Below are 27577 nucleotides of genomic sequence, written 5' to 3'. Positions count from 1 at the left end.
AGAGATGTAAAAATCCTCAACAAAATACTAGCAAACAGAATCGAACAACACATTGAAAGGATCATACACCATGATCACATGGGGTTTATCCCAGGGATGCAAGGATCCTTCAATATACACAAGTCAATCAATGTTACACACCATATTAACAAATTGTAGAATAAAAACCATATGATCATCTCAATAGATGCAGGAAAAGATTTTGAGAAAATTCAACACCCATTTATGATAAAAACACTGCAGAGTGTGGGCATAGAGGGAAACTACCTCAACATAATAAAGGCCATATATGACAAACCCACAGCAAACATCATTCTCAATGGTGAAAAACTGAAAGCATTTCCTCTAAGATCAGGAACAAGACGAGGATGTCCACTCTCGCCACTATTATTCAACATAGTTTTGGAAGTCCTAGCCGCAGCAATCAGAGATGAAAAATAAAAGGAATAAAAATTGGAAAAGAAGAAGTAAAACTGTCACTGTTTGCAGATGACATGATACCATAGATAAGAGAATCCTAAAGATGCCACCAGAAAACTACTAGAGCTAATCAATGAATTAGGTAAAGTTTCAGGATACAAAATTAATGTACAGAAATCTCTTGCATTCCTATACACTAACAATGAAAGATCATAAAGAGAAATTAAGGAAACAATCCCATTACTGCTGCAAGAAAAAGAATAAACTACCTAGAAATAAACCTACCTAAGAAAGTAAAAGACCTGTACTCAGAAAACTATAAGACACTGATGAAAGAAATCAAAGATGATATCAACAGATGGAGACATATACCATGTTCTTAGCTCAGAAGAATCAATATTGTGAAAATGACTATACTACCCAAAGCAATCTACAGATTCAATGCAATCCCTATGAAATTACTGGTGGCATTTTTCTACAGAACTAGAACAAAAAAATCTTGAAATTTGTAGGGAGACACAAAAGGCCCCAGATAGCCAGAGCGGTCTTGAGGGGGAAAAAAAAGAGCTGGAGGAATTAGACTTCCAGACTTCAGACTATACTACAAAGCTACAGTAATCAAGACACTATGGTACTGACACCAAAACAGAAATATAGATCAATAAATCAGGATAGAAAGCACAGAGATAAACCCACATACCTATGGTTAACTAATCTATGACAAAGGAGGCAAGGATATACAATGGAGAAAAGACAGTGTCCTCAGTAGGTAATGCTGGGAAAACTGGACAGCTACATGTAAAAGAATGAAATTAGAACACTCCATAACACCATACACAAAAATAAACTCAAAATGGATTAGAGGCCTAAATGTAAGACCAGACACTATAAAACTCTCAGAGTAAAACATAAGCAGAACACTCTATGACATAAATCACAGCAAGATCCTTTTTGACCCACCTCCTAGAGAAATGGGAATAAAAACAAAAATAAAAAAAAATGGGAACTAATGAAACTTAAAATCTTTTGCATAGCAAAGGAAAATATAAACAAGACAAAAAGACAACCACCAGAATGGGAGAAAATATTTTCAAATGAAGCAAATGGCAAAGGATTAATCTCCAAAAAGCAGCTCATGTAGCTCAATATCACAAAAACAAACAACCCAATCCAAAAATGGGCAGAAGACCTAAATAGACATTTCTCCAAAGAAGATATACAGGTTGCCAACAAACACATGAAAGGATGCTGAACATCACTGATCATTAGAGAAATGCAAATCAAAACTACAGTGAGGTTTCACCTCACACCACTCAGAATGGCCATCATCAAAAAATCTACAAACAATAAATGCTGGAGAGGCATTTATTGGAGAAAAGGGAACCCTCTTGCATTGTTGGTGGGAATGTAAATTGATATAGTCACTAGGGAGAACTGTATGGAGATTCCTTAAAAACTAACAATAGGGGCTTCCCTGGTGGCACAGTGGTTGGGCGTCTGCTTGCCAACGTGGGGGACGTGGGTTTGTGCCTCAGTCCAAGAGGACCCCACATGCCATGGAGCAGCTGGGCCCATGAGCCATGGCCACTGAGCCTGCGTGTCCGGAGTCTGTGCTCCCCTACAGAAGAGGTCATGACAGTGAGAGGCCTGCATACCACACAAAAATAAAAAAATTTAAAAAGTAAAAATAGAACTACGATACACCCCAGCAATTCCACTACTGGACATTTACCCTGAGAAAACCATAATTCAGAAAGGGTCATGTACCACAATGTTCCTTGTAGGTCTGTTTACAATAGCCAGGACATAGAATCAACCTAAGTGTCCAACAACAGATAAATGGATAAAGAAGATGTGACACATATATACAATGGAATATTACTCAGCCATAAAAAGAAACAAAATTGAGTTATTTGTAGTGAGGTGGATGGATCTAGAGTCTGTCCTACAGAGTGAAGTAAGTCAGAAAGAGAAAAACAAATACCGAATGCTAACACATATATATCGAATCTAAAAAAAAAAGTTTATGAAGAACCTAGGGGCAGGAAAGGATTAAGGACACAGATGTAGAGAAAGGACTTGAGGATACGGAGAGGGGGAAGTGTAAGCTGGGACAAAGTGAGAGAGTGGCATGGACATATGTACACTACCAAATGTAAAATTGATAGCTACTGGGAAGCAGCTACATAGCACAGGGAGATCAGCTCAGTGCTTTGTGACCACCTAAAGGGGTGGGATAAGGGGGTGAGAGGGAGGTGCAAGAGGGAGGGCATATGGTGTTATATGTATACGTATAGATGTTTCACTTTTTTATACAGCAGAAACTAACACACAATGGTAAAGCAATTATACTCCAATAAAGATGTAAAAGAAAAAAAAAAAGAAAGCCCAAAGCCCATCTTTGTCATAGATGGTCCACTAATCTATGACAAAGGAGGCAAGGATATACAATGGAGAAAAGACAGTCTCTTCAACAAGTGGTGGTGGGAAAAATGGACAGCTACATGTAAAAGAATGAAATTAGAACACTCCCTAACACCATACACAAAACAGAAACTCAAAATGTATTAGAGACCGAAATGTAAGACTGGACACTATAAAACTCTTAGAGGAAATCATAGGAAGAATACTCTTTGACATAAATCACAGAAAGATCTTTTTTGATCCACCTCCTAGAGTAATAGAATAAAAAACAAAAAAATAAACAAATCGGACCAAATGAAACCTAAAAGAAAGCAAAGGAAACTACAAACAAGATGAAAAGACAACCCTCAGAGTGGGAGAAAATATTTGCAAATGAATCAATGGACAAAGGATTAATCTCCAATATATATAAAACAGCTCATGCAGCTCAACAGTAAAATAACAAACCCAATCTAAAAATGGGAAGATGACCTAAACAGACATTTGTCCCAAGAAGACATACAGATGGCCAAGAAGCACATGAAAAGCTTCTCTACATCATTAATTATTAGAGAAATATAAACCAGAACTACAATAAGGTATCACCTCACAACAGTTAGAATGGGCATCATCAGAAAATCTACAAACAACAAATGCTGGAGAGGTTGTGGAGAAAAGGGAACCCTCTTGCACTGCTGGTGGGAATGTAAATGGATACAGTCACTATGGAGAACAGCATGGAGGTTCCTTAAAAAACTAAAAATGTAATTACCATATGACCCAGCAATCCCACTACGGAGCATATACGCAGAGAAAACCATAAGTCAAAAAGACACATTCACCACAATGTTCATTGCAGCACTATTTACAATAGCCAGATCATGGAAACAACCTAAATGCCCACAGACAGACAAATGGAAAAGATGTGGTACATATATAAAATGGAATATTACTCAACCATAAAAAGGAATGAAATTGGGTCATTGGTAGAGACGTGGATAGATCTAGAGACTATCATACAGAGTGAAGTAAGTCAGAAGGAGAAAAACAAATATCATATATTAACGCATACATGTGGAACCTAGAAAAACGGAACAGATGAACCAGTTTGCAAAGCAGAAATAGACACACAAACGTAGAGAACAAATGTATGGACACCAAGGGGGGAAAGTGGCAGGGTGGTGGTGGTAGGATGAATTGGCCGACTGGGATTGACATATATACACTTATATGTATAAAATAGATAACCAATAAGAACCTGCTGTATAAAAAAGTAAATTAAATTTAAAAAATAAATAATATTTAAAAAAATAAAACAGAAAAAAGTTCTTTCCTTCCCATAGATGTATTTATATGAATGAATTATTTCCATGCTTATATCTATAAATCCAAGAAAAGGAATAAAACCTACCTTGAACCAAAAAAGAAAAAAAGAAAAATAACAGAACTTACTGGTCATACAGAGGAAAACTCTATCAGGGCACCTGCTCCAGTGGCAAACAATTCTGAAGTTGGTCAGAGGTGGGGAATCATCTCCCATGCAGCCAGCAGCCCCCCGCAAGGAGCGTCCTCATTGCAAAGCTGGGGGACCGTGCCGAGGCGTCCCTGAGTAAACGTGAGCTGACCCCCAGGCCAGCTGCTGCTGAACTGTTCCCACCCTTCCCAGGTAAAACACCTGAATGTGTGCAAGGACTTGAAAGCCTAGAGGAAGAGCCGTGGAGCCACACCAGCGACAGCATGCAGGCCGACTTGGTGCCTGCAGGCCAGCCAGGATGGTCCTGGCCCCGAGTGCTCTTCTGGAAGCTTTCCACTTGCCTGCCTGACGTACCCCTCCTGTCCCGGCCCCCACTGCTTTTTTCCTTCCTCACCTCTTCCCCGGGGAGAAATTCCAGCGGCAGGTATGGGTGACACAGCCTCTTCTTTAGAAGGTGGCAGCCAGGGAACTCCTGCAGAAAGTCCAGCAGAGCCCCTCGCACACCGGGCCACCCACAGAGCCGTGGGCCTACTCCCTCCCACCAGCCCAGCTCTGAGACTGCTGACGGGGCAGAGAATATGGCGTCAGGCACAGCTGCAGGAGCTCTTGCTGCCTGGAGCAGTGTTTATATTGACCTCAGCCCAGGCACACCTGGGGAGGGCTGGCCGGCCTGGTCAGGCTGCCCAGGTCAGCCAATCCTCGCCCCTCAGCTCACAGTTGCAGAAAATGGGACCTGCTGCACCAGCCAGGTCCAAGGAACAGGTGTGGCATCCTGAGGGTCAGGATAGACAAGGGCTGCAGCCCTGGCTTGTTTTCTAATCATTTTATCTGGTCCATGAGTGGGAGATAACTTCAAGAAGACCCTCTCCTAATGAGAGGAACCCAGGAGTCAGGGAGAGGAGGGGTGGTGGGTGGAGACAGAGACCTGGTGCCACGGCTGCAGTGGAAGCCTCTGGAAGACCAGGCGGAGGGAGGCCGCACAGAGTGAAGCCCAGGGTCACAGACCAGTCGGAGCTGCTGTTTGTTAGTTCGAGTCCTGCTCTGAGGTGCTCTATGTCAGCTCTGACCAACAGGTGGGCTGCGGCTGCTCTGCAATGAGGGCTATGTGCACGGTTCCTGTGTGCCCAGCCCTGCCGTGGTACCTGCCCAGGGGGGCTCCATATCGAGGGAGGGGCCTGACCACAAGAGCCCCGTGGGCTGCTGGCTACCTGGTAAAGGACGTCAGCACAGTCAGTGAAGCCACTGAGGATATACATCTAGTAGTTCCTAATTCTGACACCCTGCTGGTCATTCTACCATCCACCAGGACATGATATTCTGTATTAGACTTCAATGATGCCTTCTTCTGTATTCCATTAGTCCAAGAGTCACAAGAAATTTTGGTTTGTGAGTGGCAGGACTCAACATACAACAAAAACAATACTGCTGCCCATCCTGCCCCAAGGATTCAAAAATTCCCACACCATCTTTGGGGAAACGTTAGCTAAAGACCTAAAAGTTCTACCTCTGGAGAAGGGAACCCTCCTTCAATATGCAGACGACATTCTGATCGCCAGCCCTACTAAGGAGGCCTCTGAACTACCTAGCCAATAAAGGATAGAAGATGTCCAACAAAAAGGCTCAAATATCACAGACTAAGATGACCTGCCTGGGCTTCATTCTCACAGAAGGTAGGAGAAGCCCATCCCAGGAAAGGGAAGAAGCCATTTGCAGCCTTAACCCTTCTAAACCTAGAAGACAGCGTAGGGGTTCCTGGGGAGGCCGGGGTTTGCTGCATCTGGATCCCTAACTATAGTCTAGTAGCTGAGGCTCTATATTAAACACTGAAAGGAAAAGATGATGATACTTTTGAATAGAATCCAGAAGCGGCCTTTCAAGAATGGAAAGAGCAGTCAATTCAGACCCTTGCCCTGGACCTCCCTAATTTAGCTAAACCCTTTGACCTTTACATTCCCGGTCAAAGGTGAATCGCCCTTGGAGTATTAGTGCAAAAACTGGGACTACTTGCAATGGAACAACGCAAGAATGCCCTCCAGGGAGGAGAAACTACGGTCACCAAGGGCTTGGCCCGCCACCCCATCCGGCCAGGATCCTGGGGGTATCTAAAAACATGGAAATCAGCAGCCCGCAAGGCCAGCTCCCTCCTAAGGGAAAAGGACCCCACGCGGTGATCCTAACCACCCACTATGCCCTGTAGTTGCAGGCGTCGCTCCGTGGGCACACTGACCTTGAGTGAGGAGGCCCTCCAACTGCAACCTCCAGAGAGACAACGGGGGGCAACGGGCACCCATGATGCCTTGTGTGACCATTACTTGACCTGGAGCTTCTCTCAGAAAACAACAAGAGTGTGCTCCAAAAGAGCAGACTACTGCTTGCAGGACTTACTGCACCCAGAGCGGAGCTAATAACCTTGGCGGGGGGAACTGTAGATAACACTGTCACCATAGAAACGCCTACAGACACCGCGGTGACGGCGGCCAATGAGACCGGCTGGACTCCTGGCTACTTGAAAAGGCCGTTGACTCAGTGGCCGTCATGGGCCTGGATCACCACCGGCCCTGGACTGTGTGGGAGTTGAGCAGGCAGGGCTCTGACACCTGGTGCTGTTTGTACGTTAATTCAGGGGCCTAATTGAAGAAAGCGCAGTCTACTGGCCAGAGCATCTAGGCTGGCAGAAACCATAAGCCTAAGGTGGCCGAGCAAATGTGGGCGGGGTAAAACCGGCCCCCCCAGCGTCTCTGCGCATCTCTTTCCTGCACCCTTAAAGGTCGTTAGAATCTATAACACTTCCAATGCTGGGGCTCAGGCGGACGAGCAGTGAGGGAGGAGGCCTGGGGACAATCAACCTCACCTGGAGGTTGCTGGGGAGAAGTTCTGACCCTTCCCACGGGCATGAGGACTCCCAACTCAGCACGAAACAGTTACAGAAGAGGGGTCTGCACCCTCAGCGCCCCAACAATGAGGAATGGGACAAAAGGCAGAGGAGGGGTTTGTCACTGGCAATCCCATTAAAAAATTCCTGGGAGATAAAAATAGAATCTGGGCATTAAAGTAAAGTCTAACCTCTTTTTCCTTTGTGCTTTGTCTGATTTCACTTGCTTCTAGGTTTCCACATGCAGAGGTCCCACACCCGGCACTTCAGACCCGATTTCCTAGTGCAAAATGGCTGGGCCGACACCTCACCTCGCGGGGCCCCGTGCAGACTCCGCTCATAGAGCCTGAGCTCCAGCTAACCCGGCCCTCGAGAGCTCCGCCCCTTCCGTCCCGCTGACGCTGCCGGGATCCCTACACAGCAGCCCGGCCCACAGCCCACGGGGGAGCGCACTCTCTCACCTCTCCATTCTCTGATCAAAATATAAAGTTTCCTTTGCTTCTGAAGCAAACTCAGTCTCGTTTCGTTCTCTTGGCTCCAGTGACACGGGATACGGGGACCCTTGTTGGGGCCCACTCTGCAGGATCAGTAACAGAAATTGAGAACATTGTAACTTCAATGAACAGATGTGTGAGCCAAACTGTAATTAACCTAGAGCAGTGTATAAGGCTCGGGTAAAATAAGATGTTTCCAACACTTCCATTTGATATTTCCATCACTTTATTATAAGCAAGGTCAGTGGAGGCGTTTGTCTTATTTGTCAGGTCAAGTTTAGAGAAATTAAGTGATTGTCTTCCAAGGATGTACATCTAATGATCTTGGCTGAATCTTCAATCTTCTTTTGACTGCTTTTCCATTGAAAATGATACCATTCTTTCAGCTCCCCCATTTCTGAGGAATATAAAATCTTATAATATATTGTTACCATAGGGGAGGGATAATTTAGATTTGGGGATTAACACATACACAATGCTATGTATAAAATGGATAATCAACAAGGGCCTACTGTATAGCACAGGGAACTACACTCACTATTTTGTAATAACCTATAAGGGGAAATAATCTGAAAAATAATAGATATCTATATTGACATCATCTATCAACGACAGATAAATTGTAACCTAAAGGAGGCTAATGGTGAGCGCTTCTAACACTAAAGAATTCAGTCATCTAAAGTTCGGACTCTGCCTACTGCCCAAGGCACTTAATTAACATACATGTACCCGTACCTTAAAAATTCCCCAGTTTGGGGTTCGGGGAGACACTGATTTGGAAAAATCCCTGGTGTTCTCCTTACATGCACAGGACCTTTCCTACAGCTAAAACATGCCAATGACAACCAGAAGATAGTACACCGTTTGATCGGGAAGAGTTTGGAAAAGGCACCTCATCTCATCTCCTCATCTCCTGGTAGTCGGGTTAACACGTCCAGCCTCTTTCCTAACAATCTTGCCACTTGGGGATGTCAGCACCTTCAACATCCTGTTGTGCACACTCTGGAATTTGTCCAGAGGATGAAGCAGAAGGAGGAGAAACAATGAGAGACAAGCCCTAGGTGTTTTGACAGGCAAATGTCACTCTACTTTCCAATCAGAAAGAATTCACCAAAGGCTCAGCCTGCCCCACTGAAACAAAATAGGGCCTGAAGGAATCCTGCGATTTTGCAGAGAGCTCCCAAAAAAGCAAGATGAAAAATAGAGCTCAGGGGGCACTGCAATTCACAAACCTGCAGGGTTATAAATGATAACTATCGTCCAAAAATACATTGAGGTAAAGCAACGAAGAGGATTTGAAAGCAGGGCAGAATTGCAGGAAACAGTTTTCAAGAGCTAGATTAGACTCGCTTTTAAAGCACAAGAAAAGCGGCAGAATATCGACAATGATGCAGTTGGCCAAAAAGGGCGTATGCGTTTTTTCCTCAGGAAAAAACGCATACGCCCTTTTTGGCCAACCAAGCAGGCAGGCAATGCAAATCAGCACTACAAAGAAGTCTCACTTCCCACTGGTCAAAAGGGCCATCCGAAAAAAAGTGTAAAAAGCAGAAATGCAGGACAGGCCATGGAGAAAAGGGAGCCTTGTTATGCTGCTGGGAGGGATGTAAATTGCCAACGGCCACTCTGGAGAAGTGTATGCTGCTTCCTAAAGCATCTAAAAACAGAGCTACAGAGCATAGGGCACTTCCACACATGGACGTATATCTTGGGAAAACTAAAAATCAACAAGAAAAAGGCACCTCAAAGTTTAGGGCTGCTCTGTTTACAAGAACCTCGACTTTGGTACACTTTAAATATCCCAGGAAAGAGAAAAATGGACGAAGAAGTTGTGGGTACTTATGTACAATGGAATATCACTCAGCCATGAAATCAATGTCATGAGGCTAGTAACAGCATAATGAGTGGATTTAGGTAGGAAGATTCTAAGTGAAATAAGTCAAACAGAAAAAGAAACTTATCATAAGATATCACTTATAGAGGGAATGTAAAAATCGCTACACATGAACTGAATTACAAAACAGAACAGAGTCACACATTTAGAAAACACACTTATGCCTGCCTAAGGGGAAAGGTGAGGCGGGGTGATGCATAAAACAAGACTTTTCAATTAGCACAGATACCGTTCCATAAACCAAATATGTAATAGACAAGACCTACTCCTTGCTCAATGAACTGGACCCAACACCCCCTATTCACCGCAGAAGAATATATCTGATTAGAAAGAATCTTAAAACTTATGTATTGATATCTCTCTGTAAGTGAATCAAGTGTGTAAAGCAACATAAACACAGCAGTGAAAATCAGCTAAACCGCATTATAAAAATAAATTTCAAAAACAAAGACAGTGAAAGAGTGAGAAATTCTTAGAAAATTCGTCCAGGGGCTGTGATTCAACCTGGATTGACCACATCTACAGCCACAGCTTGATGAGACAGAAAGCTGGATACTTGGGGATGAGAGGATTGGTGAGGTTGGGTGAGCCAATGCAGACCCTTTAAACTAATACTGCGTGCTACCCATTGCACAGGTCCCAACTCTCTAGGTTCAAGGGAATCTTCCTACAGCTAAAACATGCATGGGAAACCCACAGGATGGTACACCGTGTGATCGGGAAAGGTTTCCTAAACGCACTTCATTTTTCATCTCCTGGTGCTCGGATTCGCCATTACAGCCGCTTTACTAACAATCTCCCCACCTGGAGAATCAGCGCCTTTAACCTCCCGTTTCGTACTGTCTGCAATTTGTCTGGAGGATGAACTGGAAGAGGGGGAACCAATGAGAGACTAGCTGTAAGTGTTTGCACAGGCACATGTCACTCCAATTTCCCATCACGAAGAAGAATTCGCCAATGGCTCAGCCTGCCCCCCCCCCCCACCCCCGGCACCACAACAGGGCCTGAAGCAATCCTGCGGGTTTGCGGCCAGCTCACAATAAAGCGAGTTGAAAAATGGAGCTCAGGGGCCCTACACTTCACAAACCTGCAGAGTTCTAAATGATAACTATCGTCCCAAAAATATATTGAGGTAAGGCAACGAAGAGGATTTGAAAGCAAGGCAAAACTGCAGGAAACAGATTTCAAGAGGTAGATTGGACTCGCCTTTAAAGCACATGAAAAGCGGCAGATTTATTGCAGTGGTGGGATTAGAGTTAAATATTTACTTTCCTTTGTTTACTATTCTGTGAAAGAGACCATAGTACCATTTATATAAGATTAAGTAACTTACTTCAATTAATTTATGAGTTCCTACAACCTTTCCATTTCTTTATATCCTACCCCGGTACTGAGTCATAATAGCAACTACTGTTTTCCTGGATTATGCTTAGTCTCTGCATATGCAGAAGCATCTATTGAGGAGTTCTTGGGTGACATTATTTAAATTTCTTATAAAACTTTCTTTGATAACTTGCTGATTTCACAGACACTGAATCACCGTACTTGGCTCTTGTATGATTTAACATTAAATCATTACGCAGAGGACTTTTGCAGAGGGAATTATAAACTCAACCATAGCATGTGCTGCCTCCTGATTTACAAAAGCATACTCGATAACATTTAGAACCAAGTTTAAAATTTGATTGGCATTAATACTACTTCCCCTTGTCACTTGAGGAAGGTTGATTCACAAAAAGCATAAAATAAAGGCGGGGGAGGATTCAAATTAAGATGCAAAAACTTCCTGCCCCTGAAAGTAGTCATTTTAATTGAAATTCTCCATTGTAGTCTCTGACCAGTGTTCCAGGGTTTATAGGTTCTTAAAGAGTTGGAGGATGGGTATGGCCTCCCCAGGGGGAATTTCAGAAGAGGGCTGGTTGTCACAACGATTGACATTAAACAGGTAGAGATCTGGGATGCTAAATATCCTACAATGTGTCAGAAGAAGGACTGCCCCCACTCCCGATCCCACCAATGGCAATAGCCTCTCCAGTGAGCAACACTGGGAGGCCCCACCCAAGTCATATCACATAGGATGATGAAGCACATATCCTGCACCTCATCAGGAGGACATTTCAGTCACACTACAGCAATGAAAGAGGTTCATGTCATGCAGGGGTTAGATTTGGAAGGAGAGTAGGAAACCAAGGGATTTTTTTTTAAATACAGGATTATCGCTCTTTTATTTCAATAGGAAAATACTGAAGATGGCCTAGCGAGTATCTATCAATCTGTCATCACCAACACCAGCAAAGAAGTGTCCTGTTTCAGTGACTTTCCAATACCTGAAGATTTTCCAAACTTTCTGCACAATTCTAGGCTTCTGGAATACTTCAGGATTTTTGTCAAAAAGTTTGATCTACTAAAATATATTCAGTTCCAGGTATTGTATTTTGGGGAAAGAATGGTTTTCTCTACATTAGTTTAGCTCACATTTAAATAGAGAAGTTACTCTGATAATGAAAAATTGGGAATAAAATAAAACATTCTAATTCAATTATTTTCTGAAAAACAACAGCGCAGTAGAAAACCCAAAAAGTAGTGTCATTACCCCTGATATTATAGATTATATACATTAACAGAAGAAAAACATCTCTTAAAATTAATGACTTGAGTGATTATATTGAAGGTGAAACTGCATTTAATACCTATAACCACTGAGGACTCCTACCCTCATTTCCTTTAAAAGGATATATGAAAAACAATACCACATTGTTATTTCATTTTCTTACCGTCTCCATAAAAATGAAATTTCTTAGAAAAATGTACTAAATAAACTCATAGCTCTCTATTCATCTCAGAAGCCTGTAGAAACCATTTTGGCTAATTTTTTTATGCATTCTTTAGCAGCAAAAAATAACCAGACCATTTTGAAATACAATTATAACTACCTTTCCTGTGTTTCCCTGAAAACAAATAATCAACGAGATAAAAAACAATATTCTCATTAAATATTCTGAATTTTTATCAGTAACCTACACTCTGAAAACTAGTAACTATGCCTAGGAAGTAAAATTTAAATTATAGCCTTGAATAAATAACTGTTAATGGAACTTATTTTTTTTTAACACAGCTCACTTTCTCAGTAACTTTAGTTTTATTCCAGATTTGTAGTACATTAATATGTAATAGTTGATTTGATAGACATCAATAGATGTAAATACCATTAAAATATCACATTCTATCTAATGTAGTTTTTCCCCAGTTTCCATTTCTCTTGTTTATGATTTTACTGAGGTTGTTTTCTGGAGGTTGGAGAGGGCTTAGGAAAACTCACTTCTGTTTATTGGCCTCTGAGTTAGTACAGCCATAAGATGATGGAACTCAACTCAAACTATAAAAGGAGGTGTCCTCACTGAGTTCTGTATTGATATGGTGACATCCTGGGAGGGGAAAACAACCAGGTTGCCTGAAGAGGGGTGAACTGGCTCAGGTCAGTCACATTTCTAGTAACTTCCCCAGTGATGCTGAAGGTTGGTCCTCAAACCACATTTTAAATAGCAAGAATCCACAGTACTTTAGAGAATATACTACCCGGAACTTCAAATCTGAATCTTTCAACTGAAAATGCCCAGACATTTTATAGCCTTTTCATAAGCTTTATACTAATATTCCATATACATTTTTTAATTGGAACAGCTTCAAACATTGCCAACCCAGCATTTTGAAAAATATATGAAAATTTGAAATGCATGTATAAGGGACTCAAACACTTGCCAACAAGAGGAGAAGCATGTCATTCCTATAGAAGTGAGAAAAGCTTTGTTTCCTTTGACACTGCTTCTTAAATACAGCAGACACACACATTTATGTACATTTTTAGAAACCTCAAGAGAGAAAATGTCATTCTAAAAAATCATGAATTGATAAATTATTTCATCCAAATGAGATAATGAAGTGTATTGCTAGCGTGATGTTTTAAAAATAATAAATATGGTATATGTATAACTGATTCACTTTGTTGTAAAGGAGAAACTAACACACTATTGTAAAACAGTTATACTCAAATAAAGATGTTTAAAAGGAAAAAAAAAAGAAAAGAAAAAGCTGAACAAACTGAAAAAATAAATAAATAAATAAATAAGAAAAAAAAAAAAACTCAGAGGAAAACATAGGAAGAACACTCTTTGATATGAATCACAGCAAGATCTCTTTTGACCCACCTCCTAGAGTAATGGAAATAAAAACAAAAATAAACAAATGGGACCTAATGAAACAAAGATTTTGCAAAGCAAACGAAACTATAAACAAGACGAAAAGACACCCCTCAGAATGGGAGAAAATATTTGCAAATGAATCAACGGAGAAAGGATTAATCTCCAAAATGTATAAAAAGCTCATGCAGCTCAATATTAAAAGAACAAACAACCCAATCCAAAAATGGGCAGAAGACCTAAATAGACATTTCTCCAAACAAGACATACAGATGGCCAAGAGGCACATGGAAAAATGCTCAACATCACTAATGAGAGAAATACAAATCAAAACTACAATGAGGTATCACCTCACACTGATTAGAATGGGCACCATCAGAAAATCTACAAACAACAAATACTGGAGAGAGTGTGGAGAAAAGGGAACCCTCTTGCACTGTTGGTGGAAATGTAAATTGATATAGACACTATGGAGAACAATAGGCATGTTCCTTAAAAAACTAAAAATAGAATTACCATATAATCCAGCAATCCCACTACTGGGCATATACACAGAGAAAACCATAATTCAAAAGGACACATGAACCACAGTATTCATTGCAGCACTATTTACAATAGCCAGGTCATGAAGCAACCTAAATGCCCATAGACAGATGAATGGATAAAGAAGTTGTGGTACATATATACAATGGAATATTACTCAGCTATAAAAAGGAACAAAATTGGGTCATTTGTAGAGATATGGATGAACCTAGAGAGTGTCATATAGAGTGAAGTAAATCAGAAAGAGAAAAATCAATATCATACATTAACTCATATATGTGGAATCTAGAAAAATGGTACAAATGAACTGGTTTGCAAGGCAGAAATAGAGATACAGATGTAGAGAACAAACGTATGGACATCAAAGTGGGGAAGCAGGGGTCGGGGGTGGGATGAGGGTGGTGGGATGAATTGGGAGATTGGGATTAACATATATATACTAATATGTATACAATAGATAACTAATAAGAACTTGCTGTGTAAAGAATATAAATAAAATAAAATTACCAGAAGAGAAAAAAAAATAATAATAATAAATATGAACTTACCATTCATGGAGTGATGTCACTGTGCCAGGCGCTATGCAAATTGCTTCACAGGGAATATCTTCTCTAATAGAGAGTCTACACGGAAGTCAACACTTCTAAAGCTTCTTGATAAAATACTGATTGTATAATCACCTGAATGATGAACATGTATTTTGTATCTTGCCCAGACATTGTCTTGCTTTTTCTGGGTCTCTCTCAAGTCCTTATTCAGTCCTTAACATGGGTAACCACTGCTGAGTCAGGCTTCTCACACAAAGCACATCCTTGGTAGCACCTGCCAAGGAAGAAGCAGCAGGGCGCACTTAGCACTTAGCACTTAAGACTTTGCCTTAAGTGGCTTGAAATGGATTCAGACAGGAAGGACCTAAATGGAATCAGACATTGCACTCTACCCGTCTCCACTCCCAGGGCACTGGACAAGGCCCCTGTTATGGCAGAGTAATTCTCAATGATGCTTTCTCTGTGTTCGGTTCAAGACAACCGTCCTCATTGTGAAAAAATGCCCGGATTTCTCATCCACTGGCCAATGGGTGGCTGTTACCGAGAGCAACGGCAAGGAGCAAAGTGCTGTCTTTGACGCAGTCATGGTCTGCAGTGGTCATCACATACTCCCTCACCTCCCACTGCAGTCATTTCCAGGTGAGGCCTGTGGGGATCGGATCCCCAGCTTTTGGGAGTAGGTTTCCAGGTACTTTATATTCAGGTTGGATTGTCAGGCAAAATTACCTAGCTACTGCAACTTGGCATAATAAGATCAGGATAGAGCTAGAAAGATGAGAGACTCCAAACACCATCTCTGTTTCTATTGAGCTCTTCAGGTCTTCATTATCAGCCAGCCTCCCTCAAAGTCACTAAATATTACTCAGTATTTCAGAGAATTCTCACTCAAATTGGTTCTCTTTTGGAGACGTCCTTTCAGCCATGTGCTTACGTTGGCCTTTTTCTATCCTGCCAAACACCTGTGTGACTTTGCTACATCTTTGGAGACTTCCACAGAGCCATGCCCACAGCCAGGGTTACTGGGGAGAGTTTCTGGAAATAAGTGCTCCTACAGGACAGTGATGTTTCAGGGAGCACAGGGAAAAGATGGTACCTCCCAGGCCCTTCCCTCAACGTTATCTCCTTCCCAAGGCCTTCACGAAAACATCTGATAGGTGGTTCAGTCCAAACCCCACATTATTCAAACCATCTGAGGAGCTTTTAAAGTTCTACTGACCTTCAAATATTCAATTGGTCTAGGGTAGGCCTCCGTCAATTAAGGACTACTCAGGTGATTTCAATATTCAGCTAGGATTGAGGCTTACTGATCTAAGTGGAAATCTCAATCAGAATCACCTGGAGGGCTTTTAAAACCACAACTTGCTAGTCTCCACCCCTAGCATTTCCAACTCTATAGGTCTAGTATGAGGCTGAGAATTTTTGCCTAACAAGTTCCCAAGTGATGCTAAAACTGCTGGCCAAGGGACCACACTTTGAGAACTAATGATCTAAAGGCTCTTTCAAGCAACCCACCATCAAACACAAATACTTTAACAAACTCATGTTGTCCTGGGAAAAGACAAAGATGCTTATCTTCAAAAAGGCTTGTCCAGTAAGTTGCTGACTTACTGCAAAGTGGAAACTATCCTTCACCTTCTAATGTGTCTTGTTTTTAGTTTATTTTAGTTCTTGTTTGCTTTTGCAAAATGAGAATGATGAAGGTTATTCTAATTATTACACAATTGTGATAATAGTACTTCATAATATGTTTAAGAAACATTTAAAAGAATACATGCTATGTGATAATAAAGTATCATTGTACAGTCCAAAATAGGATAATGGGTAGCTGGAAACGAACACCTGACTCTGCTCTATTCATCAAAACCAATTGTTTGTTCTCTAATAAATATCTAAGCTGCAGCCTCTGAAATCAACTCTTTTGGTCCTGTACCATATGCTTAACCTAACATTTCTTATGTGGTTCATTTTAAGTTTGCCAGTTGGCCTTGATACTGTAACTTCCCTAAGAGGGGAAGAGACAAAACAAATGATTTTCCCCAGAAAGGAAAAGCTGACGGTGCAGTTTTATTGAACTTAACTTGACATAGTTCATGGATTTCTCTTTTCTTCCCCCTTAAGGTATCCAGAAGTTCAAAGGCCAGTATTTCCATAGCCGCCAATACATGCACCCAGAGGGATTTGAAAGAAAACGCATTTTGGTGATTGGAATAGGAAACTCAGCCTCAGATATTGCAGTTGAGTTGAGTAAGAAGGCTGCTCAGGTAAGATGTTCCCTGATTACCTTGCGTAGTGGAGGAGAGGAAAATCCCAGCCATGTAACTAAGGCTCCATTACTCATTAATTGGTTGATTAGTTGTTTGGTTGCCCAGTGTGATATCATAGAAAATCTGGAAATCAAGAAGCCAGAGTTCATCTCCCAGCTTTGCCACTAATCAGCCTTGTAACCTAGAGGGAGTTATTTTCCTTCTCTGAGCTATGGTTCCCTCACTTAAGTTTGGACCAGATGACTTTCAGCACAGGAGGCCTTGTTTCTACCCAGGGGGCATTATGAGTTGACCTGTTCATCTTTGAGTGCATGCCTTTTAGAAATTTAGTGCATATTTGAATTCTATTTGAAATGTAAATAATCCTTAGTTTCCAAGAATCATTAAAAGAAAGATTAAACAGACAGTAAGATTTCCAACCATAATCACAGATATTTAAGTGCTCCCTGAGGCCTTCCAACGACTGTGATCCTTGCACCTGCTCAGGAATGACACAACATAGCTTCCAGAGTCAAACATTACAAGGTACAGATAATGCTGACAGAGGGGATTGGGAATGGCAGAAAATAAAACCTTTTTAGAAGGACAGACCTAGGCAAAGATGGGAAAATATCTAAGGTTCCTCTCCCCAAAGCATCCCCTCTCAACAGGGCCGGGACCGAGGGGCCCTATCACTCTGATGTAGCCCAGCATCTTCTGGCTACACAGGAGTTGCAGTGGCCATGTCTACAATCAGCAAAACTGTCCAGTCCTGAGACTCATACTGTCAGGGCTCAAGATGCCCTGTAGCAAATGTGATAAAAGAACATAGTGCCTCCCCAGCAGCTTGATGAAGGGGTTCCACTGGGACCTGTCAGAATTACCACCCTGGGGACGAGCAGGTCACTAACACCAGAAGGAGATTTACTAGACCCAGGAGGTCCTCACCTTTTTTGTGAAAAGAAACCACTTTTCACTTTTCAAAGTTTTCAAAGCCTCACACCTCAGTGTGAGGTGCCTGGACCTAGAGTCTGTCATAGAGAGTGAAGTAAGTCAGAAAGAGAAGAACAAATACCATATGCTAACACATATATATGGAATCTTAAAAAAAAAAAAAGTGGTTCTGAAGAACCTAGGGGCAGGACGGGAATAAAGATGCAGACGTAGAGAATGGACTTGAGAACACGGGGAGGGGGGAGGGTAAGCTGGAACGACGTGAGACAGTGGCATGGACATATATACACTACCAAATGTAAAATAGATAGCTAGTGGGAAGCAGCCGCATAGCACAGGGAGATCAGCTTGGTGCTTTGTGACCACCTAGAGGGGTGGGAGGGAGGGAGACGCAAGAAGGAGGGGATATGGGGATATATGTATATGTATAACTTTGTTATAAAGCAGAAACTAACACACCATTGTAAAGCAATTATACTCCAATACAGATGTTGAAAAAAACAAAAAAGACCTCGGCGTGAAGAACACTGAATGAGGAGGCAGTAACTGTAAAGTCTTGGAGAAGAGCCAACTCAGGTAGGGAGGCACAAGGTCCAGTCTCTTTCCCGTTGGGAATGCCTGCCAAGCTTGAGGAAGGGAGTATGATAAAAGGAGCTGACTTAGCTGTCAACCAAGGAAAGCTCCGTACTAGACCACTACATGTTACAGGTCAGTGATTTGGACTTAGAACAGATGATCCAAAGATATCAAATCTTAGATTGCAAGAGTCTATTTCCTTATATGGGCCTTGCCATGTAAAAGCCTGTCAGTCATGCCAGATTCAATATTAAGAAACCAGCTTTGCTATATTTGTGTGTCTTTCACCTCATTAATCTTTAAATAGGATGTCTCTTCAATATTTATTGGATTAATAACATAACTGATAATTATGACAAACTGTCTTACACAGAGTAATGCACTCTCAGCCCTTCTGTGAGAAGAGATACATAGGAGCTAGTATGTAAGGGATAGAACCAGGTGCATCTGCAAAGCTTAAAATTATAGCCTAAACTCACCTTAGTCCTGAGTGTGCCCTGCTTCTGTTAAAGGAGGTTCATGTTCACAAGTATATGGCATGCTCTACCACAGTCCAAAAGCACCACTCAAAGTACTATGGGATGGTACTGTGTCATCCTCACACTTTCTCACCAAAAACCAGATCTCTGACCCTTGGCCTAAAGTATGCATCTCAGAGAAAGAAGCCTGATCCTAAATCCTGAGACATATCACACTGTTGCAGCTAGTACAGATGGCCAGATTAGACTCCCCTGCTGTAAAGATGGTGACAGCAGAAAGAGAATGAATAAAATAGACAGAGCTTCCAATGTGAAACATGGATTGATCCTAAGGAAGAAGGGCAGACAATAAGTAATGGAAAGAGACATTCAGGGAAATATTTGAAGTATATTATCTAATACCTAACCAAAGTATTGCCAAGTCAACAAAAGGGAAACAGCAGGAGAAAATCAGGATATAAGCATATTACCACACACAGACCAACAATTCAACACCATTATAGCATTTTATGTACGTGCTACTTCACAAGCTAAGGAGTTGAGGCCCCAGTAAAACTTGTCTCCAAATTCTGGCTCACTCCAGATATGTGGCACTATATGAAACTCCTCTCCTCCAGGCTAACTTTACAAAATAGTAATACCTAGCAGTATTTATCACTTGCCAGGCAATATTTTTCAGTACTTTACATATATTATCTCATTTAATCTGTACAATAATTCTATGAAGCAGGTACTATTTTACAGGGAGAGAGAAACGGAGGCACAGAGAGGTTGAAGTAACTCACCCAAGGCAACACAGCTTGTAAGCAGTGGGGCTGAGAGTCAAACCCAGGCAGTCTGGATCCAGAGTCCTAGATCTAGAAACCATGATCTTAAACTCCTAAGTGAATCAGTTTCCTTGTAAGTGAATCTTATGTGTTTATCAAGGACAGCCTTGTACAGCAGAACTCATAGAGTTCTGGCATGTAAAAGTACTGGCATATACAATTTTAAGAAGCAAGTCAAATATGCATTTGGTCAATGGGGGAATAACAGTAAACAAGGTAAAAAATATATTTGAAAAGAGATATAATAAATGCACACCTTGAAAACTAGGGAAATATAAGTAAACAAGGTAAAGAATACATCTGGCATATACACACTACTATATATAAAATAGGTAATCAACAAGGAACTACTGTATAGCACAGGGAACTAACTCCACTCAATACTCTGTAATAACCTACATGGAAAAAGAATCTGAATAAGAATATATATATATATATACATATATATAACTGATTACCTCCTATATTAACTTCCATGTAAAGTAATATCTATGAATAGTAAATGTTAGATTTTTAAACTCTGAATTTTTAAAATAAATTCAAAGTTTAAAATCTGATAACTTAATCAAGATCTAGAAACTGATGGAAGGAATCATAACATATATGCTTTCAGAATTTATACAGTAGTTAATAAAATAATGCTACATTTTTTTAAAAAAAGAGTACATCTGAGAGGGGATTCAGAATTGCACTTGAAGAGAATGGGAATCACAGTATAAGTTCAGAATTTTTAACTTTTAAAATATATAACAATGTTCTTTCAAGTATGGGAAGAAGCTGATTTCCCTTGTTATTCTCTCTCTAGGTATATACAGATCCATATATTTGTGCCTACCTAGACATTAGGCTGTAATCATACATTTCCTAGGATTATAATTGTATACCTTCCCTATAAAAACAACTTGTGGTGGATGGAACAGGTAAGAGGAGGGAGGGAGCATTGAACCACGACTTCAAACATGGCAAAAATTTGTGGGTTTTATGATTGGTTTAGCCCAAAGATTTTCTCATGTTTCCATGAAGTTCTCAAGACTATGGTAGTCTTCCTCTATCAGCATAAGTACTACTGGTTCCCACTTGTATGATAAAGCTGTCCCAGAGAAGTGAGAACTAGAAGGTACTTCACTTTGAGGTCAATCATCTTTAAAACAAAGCATTTCAGCAAATTCTGGGGCCATACATGTGATGTATTATCTACACAGTGGGTTCCTCCCAAAAGAGATGATGCCCTAGGTTAAACTGCATCCTTTTTTGCTCACCAGTTGTTTATCAGCACCAGATATGGTTCCTGGGCCATGGGCCGTATCTCTGAAGATGGCTATCCCTGGGACATGGTGTTCCACACCCGTTTTAGCTCCATGCTCCGAAATGTTCTGCCACGAAGAGTTGTAAAATGGGTGATGGAACAACAGATGAATCGGTGTTTCAACCACGAAAATTATGGCCTTATGCCTCAAAACAAGTAGAGTTACTTTGCTTTTTTATGGTATACTCATTGGTAATCAAGGATGTCAGAGGGGTTTCTTTTTGCAAAGAGCCAAATTGCTAACATGGTAGTTCAAACTACAACCTAACAATATGGGTATCATGTAGCTCCTGGATTTTGAATTCCAAATTTGTTCTGTATGCCTTTTAAAAAGTAAATATTTAAGAAGATGAAGTATAAATGTTATGAGCTGCTCCAGAAAGTAGAACTAGGATCATGGGAAGGATTTCCTAATACCCAGAGCTGTCCAACATTCGAAGTGGCTGTTTTCAGAGATTGTGACCTTCCTTTCAGAGGGTGGTTGGGAAAACTGATCCAAGTTCTATATCTGTTAATTCATACTTTGCTAACTCTGTACACCATAAGGGTTCTTCCTGTGGGTAGCTTTTGAGAACAAACTCACTGCCTGTTAATCTGTTACACATCAATGAACTTATAAACACAAGCAAACAATATGGATGTTTATTTTTCTTTATTTGATAACAGGTTCCTTCCCTTAAAAAAAAAAAGACAAGGTTTGCAATCTTTCAACAAATGCAACGTGGCTGCTATATTCTGAGATCTGATACATGTACCATGTATCCTTATTTTTTTTAACAAAATGGTTCTCAAATCTACAAAAAAGGAAATTCCAGAAATACAGCCAGACTTTGCTCCACCATTCATGCTATCACACACATACAGAGAATCCACGTATATCTGGGATCAAGAAATATCTCCAAACTTAATTCTATGCATTAATTTTCACACTAATCCCTTAATAAGTTTCAAAACTAATGAGCATTTAACAAAGTTTTCTTTACTTACTTATGATCAGATAGAAATTAAATGGAACATCAAGATAATTAAAGGTAGATAACATAAAACAACAGGAATATCAATGGAATAATAACAACTGGAATGCTCAGGAATTGACCATAGGCACTGGCATTTTGTCTAAGCCCTTAGGAATGCCTCCTTTTTTGAAATGGGTTTTGCCCACATCATCTACGTGTTTTTCCTTATTTGTTGAGGGAAGAGATATGTGACATGAGAATAAAGTCAGAGAGTATGGCTTGGGGTAGCCCAACTAGTCAAGTTAGAAAGTTTTATGGATATTTGAGAAACCTCTTTATTCCCAGAGCCAAGCCCATAAAATATCAAGAGAGTTCAAGACCCCTCATTAAATACTCTTTCTGAGTGTTTTCTTCTGCATGTGTCAGATACCGTATGAAAGAGCCTATACTAAGTGATGATTTTCCAAGTCGTATACTCTATGGAGCCATCAAGGTGAAATCAAGAGTGAAAGAGCTCACAGAAACTTCTGCCATCTTTGAGGATGGAACAGTGGAGGAGGACATTGACGTCATTGTCTTTGCAACAGGATATACATTCTCTTTTCCCTTCCTTGAAGATCCACTTGTTAAAGTAGAGAATAATATGGTCTCGCTGTACAAATACATGTTCCCTCCTCACCTGGAGAGGTGAACCCTTGCATGCATTGGTCTATCCAGCCTCTAGATTCCATTTTCCCAACTGTTGAACTTCAAGCTCATTGGGGAACAAGAGTTTTCAAAGGTAAGTGAGTGGGCAAGTGAGTGGGTGAATGTTTCACATCACCATCCACCTGGTGGATTTTGCTCAATAACAAGTTTAGAAAAGGAGGTTGCCAACAAGAAGGTTGCCAACCTTGGCTGCTCTCACAAAACTGACATCCTAAAAAGTTAGCAGAGAGTTCACAAAATAACCAATACTGGGATATGATAATAATAAATATCTGCAATCATTCCTTTAAAATATTAGAAAATTCAGAGAATTCAGTTGACATAATGTTAAGTAAATATTATTTTTTCTTGGACTAATGAGAGAACAGAAAGAAGGAAGACATCTATGACTCCTAGTTTTACCTATAAGATGTTTATAAATTCCTCAGAATATGTGCAAATCAAGAGACCTAGGGCCTACTCCATACTTAACTCCAAATTAACTCTTAATACCTAAGCAGCTCAACCTCACAAATCCCTACAAAGCTATAAAATTATTAAAATATTTCTCTCTGAGCATTGTGTAGCACTTTGCACTTCTCAGAAGGCTGTTACTATCTCCCTGATCCAGGGCTCAATTCATCTCAACAAAAACTTATTGAATACTTAGCCCTGTGCTGGAACTTGGTAGGATAGAGAGAAATTTAAATGGATCATTTTAAGATAATAAGACATGTGCTTTGTCAGAGGTCTCCATGGAATGTGTGGAAAAAGAGAAAGGGTGCTTAGCAACAGCAGAGTTTAGATAAAGGAAGGGCATGTGGTCAAGGAAAACTTCCTAGATAACTGGGTTTCCCAGGTGCAGAAAAGGGAATCAGAGCACAGAGGTGTGATGCAGATGAGGAATTATTACAAGATACTTGACATTCCTAGAACATGAGGTGTGAGGCAGAGAGGGGTGAGAAATTATTCTTAGAGAGGAAGGGACCAAGATACAGGAAACTTTTAAGACATGCTAAGGAGCTTGAATATAAAATGTATATCAGCTCTTCCCAAACTTAGCTACACATAAAAACCATCTGATGGACTCTTAGGGACCCTGATTAAGTCTGGCCTGAGGACCTAGTGCCTCCATTTAACAAAGCTCTTCTGCCAGAAGACCCAATGAAAGGTTAAAGCAAGGACCAGACATTATCCGATTTTCACTTCTGATAGATTATTTCAACATTAGTGTGAAAGATAGATTTGAAAGGCGAAAGGAATAGAGTCTCAGAGACCAGTGAGAAGGCTACTGTAATCGTCTATACTAAAACGTGATACAACCTCAGCCAGGCAAAGAGACAACGTGGAGAAGAGAGATAGTTAAGAATCAAACCAGCAGGATGTAACGCTTGGCTCCATGTAGAAAAATTCGAGGAAAAGAGCAGAATCAAGGGTGACTTGATCAAGGCAGATCTCAGGTGGTGGAAACTGGGTGGGGAGCAGTGCTGGGGCTAGAGGAAGCATGTAGAAGAGGATGCAAGTCCGAGCAGGTGGACTTCAGTGATGAGCTTGGTTTGGGACTCATTGAATCTGAGATGTCTGATGATTAGCCATATCCAGGGAAGCTGACCTTTCCTCAGCATGTCTGAAGTTCCAGGGACACCTGTGACAGGGGACGGAATCACAAGCACACAGTGATAACTGACATCAATCTCTCTATCTCCACTGCCCTACCTCAGTTTGTGCCACCCCTTCCCTCACCTGGTTTACTTCAACAGCCTCTTAACTGGTCTTGCTGCCTTTAAACTGACCTCCCGGGAGCCCATTTCCCAAAATTCAGCACCTTAAAGAATCTTTCCAAAAGGCAAATCTGATCTTGTCCCCCACGGCTTCCCACCACTTTCAGAATGGAGCTCAAGCCATCTGGCACGGCTTCCCAACTTCTCAGTCTCACCTTCCCTTTCCACCTTCTTCTCTAAACCCCCACTCCCACCTCAGAGTCCACGCTGTAGCCTGGTGATCCCTGGGCAACATCACATAGAACTCAATGCGAGTGGCGCACCCTGGAGTTCAACAACACAGCATCCCTGACCGGTATCTCATGGGTAAATGGCCAAAATTTAATTGTGGGAATCAATTGATTGTAGGAATCAGTTGATTGTAGGAATCAATCAACTAGATAAGGCAATGAAATTGAATCAAACCCACTACTCAACCAACCTTTTATTTTCTAGGCTTGTGTACCTTGCCCTCGGAGAGAACTATGATGGCAGACATTATCAAGAGAAATTAAAAAAGAATTGACTTGTAAGAATTTTTAATTCTTTACATAGAACAGTGTTTCTCCAAGTATAGTGATCTAATTACTCACAAGAACCACCTAGCTGCTTGTAAAAAAGCAAATTCTTATACATACTACTTTAAGATCCAACTACTTAAAAATAGTAATTTTACCAAACAAGAACATTTATCCTTGACCTAAATTGATTTATTTTATATGTTACCCATGTTAGATTCTGTATTCTCTCACACTCTGTGGTAAAGAGGAAGTGGAATGGGGGCAATGGTGGTGACAGTAGCCTAAGCATCTCTGGAAGGTTAGCTGGAGGAACTCCCTTCAAAGCAAATTAGAAAGGAGTTGGTGTGAAGTGAAGGTCAAGGATTTACATTTTGTGATGAAGTGGAATGGAGTTCAATAGAGATCAAGTACATTGGAAAGTAGACTTGGGGGCCTTATATCACGTGTAGAGGTTATCTCACATTCAAATTCTAATTCATCTACTATATGCCAGTCAGAGTGCAAGGTACTTTAATAATTTAACAAGCAAATATTGTGTCTCTTCTGTGCAAAACACTGAGCTATGCTTTCATCTGTGTTATCTTGTGAATCTTTGCAGCAATCCTGATTAGTTTTACTTGCCAGGAGACTTGGAGAGTTATTCAAAACTCATGTATTCGTTCATTCATTACTTCACTCTTTCAATAGCTAATGAATACCTAATGTTCTTATATAACTTAGAACATTTTGTGAATCTGTCCTTTATTCTTTCTTCATTAAGGTTTGGAGAGAGCAACAGCCAGATACTGCAGACCAGTTACATCGACTACTTGGACGAGCTCGCCTTAGAGATAGGTGCAAAGCCAGACCTCCTCTCTCTCTTGCTAAAAGAGCCTAAACTGGCTGTGAAACTTTATTTTGGACCCTGCAACTCCTATCAGTATCGCCTGGTTGGACCTGGGCAATGGAATGGCGCCAGGAGTGCCATCTTCACCCAGAAACAAAGGATATTGAAGCCTTTAAAGACACGGGCTCTAAAAACTTCATCTAATTTCCCAGTTTCCTTCCTGTTGAAAATCCTGGGGCTTCTTGCTGCTGTGGTGGCCTTTTTTTCCAACTTTAGTGGTTCTAATATGTCAGCATAATGCTTTTGGCTTTCATGTCAGTCAGTACCTCTTAAAGAGAAAAAAAAAAAGACTATAAGAAAAAATATTAAATCTAAAGTCTAAATTTTAGAGTTGAGAAAAACAGAGTGAGAGAGGTAATTGTGGAGAGTTAGCAGACTTAGGTCTATGTGTAAAACTGAAATCGTGTCATGAAATTTCTTTGCCATTCTACCCTTCCCTCAAGCTCACTAGACTCTCCAAAAAAGACAATAAAATAACACTGGCTAAACAGTGCTGCCAAGCCCTGGTAAAGGACAGTCGTGTGGAAAAATAGTAGAATTACACAGAATGAAAAGCACCTATGGTTTAAATCACTGGAAAATTTTAAGTGTGGGCAAATATTAAAATTCCTGTGTGTTGTTTTTGATAGTCTTCTTATACGGACTCTATTTGGTAACAAAGTTCTCAGATGTTAGGTCATGAGCCATTTTCTTCATGGGGAATCACTCAAAAATACTGGAGAAAAATATGAGAGGATAGACTTAGAACATGGCAATGCTCAGACAGACTTTTAGGGTCTCACATCGAAAGCTGAGCAAGTAGCCACATTTCTTATATTTTGACAGAAACACTTCTGTAAAAATAAACATGCCATAAGAGATAGATATATGTATTTATAATATATAGAGAGAGTACTTATCATAGACCAGACAATTTGCACATTACATGTATTATTTCATTTAATTCTCATGACAATTCTGTGAGGTGGGTGCAGCTCTTATACCCATTTTATAGACGATGAAACTGAGACTCAGAGAGTTAGGTAACATACCCAGGACCAGACAGCTGATCTTGCGATGCAGCTGGAATTGGAACTCAGGTTTGCTTGACTTTAGAAATGAAGACTTGCCCCATAATATACATTTTTACAAAAACCTCCATTATTAATCAAGTACTTAATAACAGTTTATTTATGATCACATATATGTCACTTTTGGAGGACCTTTACATAGAATACAGCACTCTTCTTACAAATAAGATCTGATAAGTTTTATTCATAATATTTGGGTTACATTTCAGCTAGATCTAAAATTCGTTTGAAGGAATTTACAGTAAAAACTCCTATATAATAACATTTAAGATAATAATTGACCTTTTCAAAAAACAAGTGTTGAGGAAGAAAAGTATATCTCCCAAGTAGATGAAAAGTATTGTAATGATTAGACCTTGTATTTAGCTCTAACCATACAAATAACCAAGGTAAAAAGCAAAACAATATTTAATCTTTGCCATCTGATAAAAGAAAGCATGCTGGCTTGTTAGGAGAGACAAACATTTGCTC

At 40.6% G+C, this 27577-nt stretch overlaps 1 protein-coding gene and 1 long non-coding RNA gene across 2 annotated transcripts in view; one reads left to right on the top strand and one right to left on the bottom strand.

Annotated features, from left to right (window-relative positions):
- The window catches only part of FMO2 (flavin containing dimethylaniline monoxygenase 2), a 38000-nt gene extending 11739 nt beyond the window's left edge, over positions 1-26261 (top strand). The window contains 9 exon segments of the mRNA XM_067020249.1: positions 11791-11979; positions 15318-15480; positions 16960-17102; positions 21183-21382; positions 22609-22889; positions 22892-22963; positions 25086-25158; positions 25911-26236; positions 26239-26261. Coding sequence (XP_066876350.1) covers positions 11791-11979; positions 15318-15480; positions 16960-17102; positions 21183-21382; positions 22609-22889; positions 22892-22963; positions 25086-25158; positions 25911-26236; positions 26239-26261 — 1470 coding nt within the window.
- LOC131765786 (uncharacterized) overlaps positions 1-27577 on the bottom strand; it is a 307154-nt gene that overhangs the window by 122623 nt on the left and 156954 nt on the right. The gene's annotated exons all lie outside the window — the stretch shown is intronic.

Source organism: Kogia breviceps, chromosome 1, assembly GCF_026419965.1.
Source record: "Kogia breviceps isolate mKogBre1 chromosome 1, mKogBre1 haplotype 1, whole genome shotgun sequence".
Classification (NCBI taxonomy): domain Eukaryota; kingdom Metazoa; phylum Chordata; class Mammalia; order Artiodactyla; family Physeteridae; genus Kogia; species Kogia breviceps.
This window is presented reverse-complemented; position numbering and strand designations above follow the sequence as displayed.